Source organism: Electrophorus electricus, chromosome 24 (assembly GCF_013358815.1).
Source record: "Electrophorus electricus isolate fEleEle1 chromosome 24, fEleEle1.pri, whole genome shotgun sequence".
Taxonomy (NCBI): domain Eukaryota; kingdom Metazoa; phylum Chordata; class Actinopteri; order Gymnotiformes; family Gymnotidae; genus Electrophorus; species Electrophorus electricus.
In genome coordinates this window covers 5,286,426-5,293,533 of record NC_049558.1, presented here as the reverse complement: position 1 = coordinate 5,293,533, position 7,108 = coordinate 5,286,426, and the positions used below count along the sequence as shown (strand labels likewise).

At 44.0% G+C, this 7,108-nt stretch overlaps 1 protein-coding gene across 1 annotated transcript; it reads left to right on the top strand.

The window, feature by feature from the left end:
• Positions 1-850: 850 nt before the first annotated feature.
• atp6ap1lb (ATPase H+ transporting accessory protein 1 like b) lies at positions 851-6,262 on the top strand. The gene is made up of 7 exons (XM_026998129.2): positions 851-1,110; positions 4,060-4,100; positions 4,605-4,690; positions 5,058-5,272; positions 5,457-5,507; positions 5,625-5,868; positions 6,007-6,262. Exons 1-7 carry the CDS (start codon positions 1,010-1,012, stop codon positions 6,241-6,243), a joined length of 975 nt encoding a protein of 324 aa, XP_026853930.1. The 5' UTR covers positions 851-1,009; the 3' UTR covers positions 6,244-6,262.
• Positions 6,263-7,108: the final 846 nt, after the last annotated feature.

The window sequence follows — 7,108 nt, the reverse complement described above, 5'->3', positions numbered from 1 at the left end:
TTTTATATTACAATTCGTTATTCCATTTTCGGTTAACTGAACAGTAAGTTAATAGTAAGTCTAATCAGTTAAAAATATTTGGATTTCTATTGCTCATGCAGATCTTTGGAAAAAGGCAATGACCTACTTGGCTCACTAAATTCACAGCACTGCCACACGTTTGTGCTGTCTGAACCCTGACTTTTGCAATTCACACTGCATTAATTTGTAATTTCCTGGATATATAATGTTATTGAATTTGTTGTAGTTGGTTTGATTTTATGGTAAGAAAATATCAGTAGTTTGCTGTTACTTATTTAAATGACTAATCAACTAATAATATTGGTCATCATAATTATTTAAGATTATTAACATTTGTAATCAATTCTTTTAGATGTGATACATTGAAAGAGAACCCAGATAATCATGTGTTCCTACACCTTACTCTGTGTTTTGTTGGACATTTACCTTCATTAGATTCTTAGAGGAGTTATTTATATTTAACATGCGCATCTTATGTGCATACATATAAAATAACAAGATTGTGTACTGCAGTTCACAACAGCATCGCAGCTTTTTGACCTATCTTAAAACCATGTCATTTTTCCCCATAAGCAGATCTGTGTATTATTACACATCTAAAGTGCTTAAAGGTTAAAACTGTGCTCTTGGGATCAAGGTTTAAATATGTAAGTCCATGTGCTTCACATTTACTGACAGCTTTGTTTCTGTGAGAGCGCGAGAGAGAGAGAGAGAGAGAGAGAGAGAGTGAGAGAGAGAGAGAGAGAAGAAAGGGGGGGCGCAGGGAGGCGCAGGCATGTGCGTGTGGGAGAGAGAGAGAGAGAGAGAGAGAGAGAGAGAACAGAGCTGCAAGAATGAAGGCTGTGAGGATAGTGACGCACGATTATCTTCCCTCTGCCTAGCCATTGGCTGCTGTGCCCGCCCGTCACTGAGCTCAGGTTTAGGGATATGCCATCAGGGCAGATTATGAAGCAGAACTCGTCTTTGGCTGTCTCCTCCGCTGGTCTCCATGGCTGAACAGAGGCTCACCGTGCTTTTCCTCCTGCTGCTCTTTGCATTGGTTCAACCTGCCGTGCCCTTCGATCAAGTGCCTGCGATCCTGGACAGGAGGTAAGAGCAGTTCTTTCAGCTCCAGCGTGGTGGTGGTGGTGGTGGGGGGGGCAGTGTGGGAGGGGTGGTGAGGAGACAGAGTGATGCTGTGGAACTGATGCGCTGTCTTAGTCTTCTGCTGTGGCCAGTGAACACCAGGGAGCAGGTCGCTTATAGGAAAATATTGTTGAAGCAGCATTTTGGATCTTCCTGAGCTCATGTGTTTCTGTGTAATAAAGAGTAGACGCCGCCAAGTATCCGCTGACTTTGGTGCAGGGTTGTTGGGGGGTTTTTTTTTGGGTTTTTTTCGTTGTTGTTGTTTTTTTCTCGCGTCCTGTAACTGCAAGACAGTCGGACATGACCATGACAATGGGACATGAGGCAGTGCGCGTCCGGTGTCACGTCTGAAAGAATCTGTTTACAGATGCTCCTGTGCTGTGGGGAGTGGACCATCCCAGGCAGAGCAAGCAGCCCGAAACACACAGGAATCCAGCCTCCGTAGACTTGCTGCAGTGTTGTTTACATGTTTGGCCTGCATTCCTTTACTCTGTAATTGAATGGCAGTCAGATTAAAGCATACACTGTGTGCTTTATTATTTCAAATTTAAGTGGTAAATGTAAAATATTTTAATGGTTTTGTATTATATATGTTTTATGTAATTGTATGGGTTGTGTTTTCAATTTTTGGAAATTAATAAAGATGTGTATGTTATCTGTAAAAGTTTAGTGTAGAAACAACTCTAAAATGCCTCTATTTGTTCTTTATTCAGCCTGTGTTAGTAGGCTGAGTTTCTCTAAGGCTGTTAAGTATTACATAAACATCACCAAACTCATACAGGCTTGCCCATCACTTAGGCAGTTGATGTTACTTTTGAAAAAGCATGTGGCCTTGTTTTGTAAGATCTTTGTTTTGTTGGTACCATACTCCCACTTTGAGGCTCTTAGTTGAACTGAAAGAGTTACCATCTGAGAGCTAGGACATAAAGATTGAACTTGAGTATGCTGTTAGGACTACCAGAGGACCTAAGTGTTTGAACTAGTATATTCAAACATATAAAATATTCATTCCAATATATCTGCTAAGTAATTCACTAGCCATATCATACCTGAATATTTTACATTTACATTTAAGGCATTTAGCAGACGCTCTTATACAGAGCGACTTGCAGAAGTGAACTGCATATTTTGAACGAAAGTTATTTGTCTCACTGAAATACACACTTTCAAATATAAAGCAAAACAACATTAGGCCAGTCTGACTGGGCCTCTACCGGCTTTGCTCTGTCACTATGTGGAGGGACAGAGCTCTCTGCACAGCCCTGGAAGCAACGCTCCTGTGCTGTATTGAACCAGGAACAGCTCTCTGAGTAAAACTGGTTTAGTGGTTTGCCGCTCTCTCTCCTCGGGTTACTCAGAGTGACTACGTCATCACCAAAACAGACGGACCAGAAAAGCAGCAAGTGAAACTACACTGAAACCTGTCGTTTTAATCCGAACTAATGAAGTAACCTATTAATAGATAACGTGAGTTGGTGCAGTGCTGTTCTGCATCCTTTGTCGGGGTGGGGTGGGGTGGGGGTGTGGAGAGACAGAGACAGAGAGACAGAGAGGCTGACACATTTGTGAGCAGTAAGGTGAGGATATGACAGGAACGATGATTTTCATTGCATAAATGGCCAGTTCAGCACTTAGGACCCTGTCTCCAGTCATAACAAATGACAGCAAGCCAGCGCTCAGCTGCTGACCTCAGGAAACTGGCATTAAAACATAGGCAAGAGCATCTCCAAGCACACTCCAACGACACAAACACACCCGCAGCACCCTAAAGAGTCAGCTATCGTTTTTTTATCTCTGCGTTTCCAAATGTGGTACATGTGCGTCAAGATATCACCTTGCTGTCAGTTTAATGTTCCTGTTACTCTTGGGATATGGACGGGGGTATACAGACGTGCCCCCTGCATGGAGCGGTTTATTTTCCACTCGGAGCTAAACTGCTCTGGAAAACCTCCCGATCCACCTCAGCATGACAGAAGGGGGCCTGGCCTCTCCCACAGCAGATGAAGCCCAGTGCTGAATATGGATCGAGGGTCACCTGGTGCTCTCATTCCCACAGCGCACACACACACACACACATGCTCCAGCAGTTGTCCAGGTGAAGGATAGAAAGATATAGATAGAGGAAAGAGAAGGAGAGAGAGGGGGAGGGTGATAGGGAGAGTGACAGTGGTAGAGAGGCACCATTATGTTCCTGCATACCCGCATTTAGGAAGGATTCCTGCCAGACAGACCAGTGGACTTAACAGGGTTTTAAACTTTCCACTGCCAAGCTCATTATGGTGGTGATTAGATGTTTACATGTTTTGTCATGGGGTAATCGTGCAGGCTGAGGTGCACGATGGACAGAAAGAGGCAAGGTAGCGGACTCGTGCATGCACACACACCAGGGGCCCCACACGACCTCCCAGTGCACATCAGGAGTGAGACACAGGAGCTGTGAAAAACATGTCCTCTTCTAGAGGCAGGGATCACCTTATTCTATACCACTATTGTGTAAGCCGGGGGCCCACAGCCCAAAGAGGACATCTGATTTTGTCCCCCAGAAATCAGGGTCCTACTGTCATGCATCCAACACTATAACAACTTTTTGTCAAACTTTTTCTATAATAGTAGGTTCTTGTATGAAAAGTATGAAAAAATAAGACGTGCTCATCTCTCAATTTGCCATCAATATATGAATCATTTTGTATGCTGCTTTGTCTTTTCGACCACAAACATTACTCTTTTACCTCCAAGATGAAAAGCTTGGACTTGTTGAAATCTACATGAGTAGATCTACATCAGTTGGATTTCTGTCACTGACTTTGCATTGAAGATTGATGTGTAAGTAACTGCTTAACATTGTGAAGTGCCCTCTTCCAGTACTGAGTACCACATGATCTTTTTCTCGCGATTTCTTTTTGTCTGTCTAAGCTCGGAAGTCCCTCCTTATCAAGCTATCAGAATCAGATCAGGTCAGTATTGACTTTTACTTTTAATTTGTTTATTATTAAAAAATTTTGTTTAAGCTGCTGTGAACCCAATTAAAATGTTTAAAGTGTGTTTTTGTGACACATCACATTCAAAATACTTTAAAAATTTTTTAAAGTTTTTATTTCAAATGTGTGAAAGGACAATAGATTGTATGCACAACTCCACTCTTTATTGAATTTAGATCAATGATTTATTGATGATCATTGATGCATCAGTATCAATGACTAATATCCACATTTCTTTCCCAGTGTTTTCATTGGTTTAGGAATATATATATATATATATATATATATATATATATATATATATAGTGTGTGTGTGTGTTAATGATGTAAGTGCATGCAATGTTTTTTTCCTACTGGAAAATGAGAACAAATACTTGACTACGTGGTCCAAAATGAGGCAGTGATTCAGTGATTGGCTGGGCAGGATGACCTCACTATCCCGACTCCCCACTTGTCCTGTTTTCACATGTCGTGATACAGATGGAGTGGGTGTCGAGAGTGCAAGTGCCTCACGTGAGGAGAGCAATTCGCCTGCCGCTGAAAACCCACTCCGCAAAATACTGCAGGTATTGCATTTTCTCTGATCATCAGTGTGACCTTGGGCACCATGACTACTACCTCGGCCCAAATCCATTCGGTCCATCCTCCTAGACACTTATACAATGCAGGTTTAAAAATAACATACAAGAGAGTGAGAGTGAGTGTGTGTGTGTTTGTGTGTGTGTGTGTGTGTGTGCGCGCGTGCGTGCGTACGCATTTGTGTACACAACTTTGCCATTTTGCAAGAAATCACCTATGAATAGAAAATCATATTAATAATGTATGTATTTAATGTTATAATAGGACTGTCAGCTAAATGCGGTAAATATTTAATACTAATCACCACTTGTTCTTTCCTCTTAACAACTCTACGGATGGGGTTTGCATGCTCAGCCCAGAGCTAAAAGGAAGTTACTGCAGTCTGCAGCCTTGGGACCATACTCTCCTCTGAATGTAGCCTACAATGGCAAGATATGCATCCTGTTCAAGGCCAAAAGGCTAGCCATACGTTACAGAAACAACACGTTTCTGGACCTGACAGAGAGGGTGTTTGGTCCCAGTGCCCTTGTAGATACCAAAGGCTCAGTATGCACCAAAGAGAAAGCCACGTACGTTGTGTTGTCCTCTTTTTAAAAATCTAATTTTTTGGAGCTTGGTTAAATGAACTGAACAGATTTTTAAAGGTTTTTGGAATAGATATATGTTGAAAATTTGTTACGCTTATCACAGAGTACTGTTCATTTATATCATTTGTCGATCATTAAAAACTTTGGTGGTGTTTGTTGTCAACAGCCTTTCTCTCCGTTTGGGAGATGTAGAGGATATCAAGGGCCTTGTTATCAGGTGAACATCCTTTTTAATACCTCCTGAAAATGCCCAGTGCTGAATTGAAAGCATGTCCCCCTTAAAAGTTCATTCCCATGTCCTCATCAGCTTCCACGACCTCCACCTTTTCCACAGGCTCCAGATGTCCAACACATTCTACGAGTCGGCAGGCCAGAATTGGTTCACTCTGGACAGCGTTCATATCCACTACAACTGGAGCCACGAGGCCACGTTCAACGCCACCGAGGTCTACGCCCCTGCCACCCACTCCTACCACTGCCAGCACGTCAGCAGCTTACAGAAATACGACACCTTACTGGTGCCCAGCTCCCATACTGACAGCTCTGCAAACTGGCACATCACTTTCACAGACTTCCAGGTAGGTACTGCACACCCCACTTGGTTTGGTCCTTCAAGATAAAGAACAGGAGACCCCGAACGTGCCATGATAAAGGTGATGTAGCTTCTGTGCTCTCATCTGGAATTAAGGGTATGGATCCCTGTCTCCTGTCCCCAGATCCAGGCCTTCAACGTGCAGTCCAACAAGTTCGCCTCGGCCAGCGACTGTGCCACGTTCTTCACGCCCGCCATCCTCATGGGCCTCATCACGTCCCTGATCCTGCTACTGGTCCTGGCCTACGCCCTGCACATGGTGGTCCACCTGAAGCACATTGACCGCTACGAGGAGCACAAGGCCACCGTCTACTTCCCACGCACACCCGAGGCTGAGCTCCCTGACAAGAACAGCCTGTAGGGGGTGGCGTGGGGGCGGGGCGTGGCCGTGGTGCCGCCCGAGGGCCGACCGCGGACCTGCTCGGGACCGGGGGATGGAGGGTTGCCTCTCCTGATTCTGGACAGGCCGCGCCGTGCTCTCGGTCGTACTCCTGCCTGGCACTAAACTGCCCGATCGGCTCCTGGTCTTGAGGCTGGAGGTGTGAGGCGATCTGCCGAATCAGGGGTTTAATCCCAGGCTGGAGCCCAGTACACCTGCACGCACCCACGTTTCTCCAGGAGCAGGACTGGGAAACATATTGAGAAGGAGCATTAAGCTGTGAAATGGTCTTTGATCGGAGCACAACCGAGGCAGACTTTACAAGCTCTGACATGGCTGGGTACAAGTACGGCGGTCACAAACATACCGTATGAATATTCAAAAGGAAACAGAAGAAATGTGCAGAGAGTAAGACTGCCTGGGAAACAATGGTGACCGTGACCTGGTCTGAAATTGGGGTTCTTTTTTATGCAGCAGTGCAAAGGTCACGGTGTCATCCAGCTGCAATGAACTCCACGGATGCTGGAGGTTACTGATATGCCAATTACAAAAAAATGTTTTCTGACTGCCAAAGTGGAGCATAACTGTTTCAGCCTTGACACTGATGGTAATAATGTGAATATGAAAAGTATAAAAGAATCAAGCAAACAAACCCTAAATGTACAGTGCTAAAGTAAATCTACTGTAGTTTTTTAAGTAATCCAAACACCACAGGTACAGTAGATTCAGGAATTCCACTGGACAAACTCGACTCAAAATATGCAGGTAGATGCTGTAGTTATTCAGATCTAGATTAATTCGGTACATGGCCACTCATTTTAGTATTTAACAATCTGCAAGTATTACA

Bases quoted from the DNA above. Each gene is read 5' to 3' on its own strand.
- atp6ap1lb (XM_026998129.2), top strand. From the start codon at position 1,010: ATGGCTGAACAGAGGCTCACCGTGCTTTTCCTCCTGCTGCTCTTTGCA. The intron at 4,691-5,057 runs GTATTGCATTTT...TTGCATGCTCAG, and splicing joins CACTCCGCAAAATACTGCAG to CCCAGAGCTAAAAGGAAGTT. The intron at 5,508-5,624 runs GTGAACATCCTT...CCTTTTCCACAG, and splicing joins ATCAAGGGCCTTGTTATCAG to GCTCCAGATGTCCAACACAT.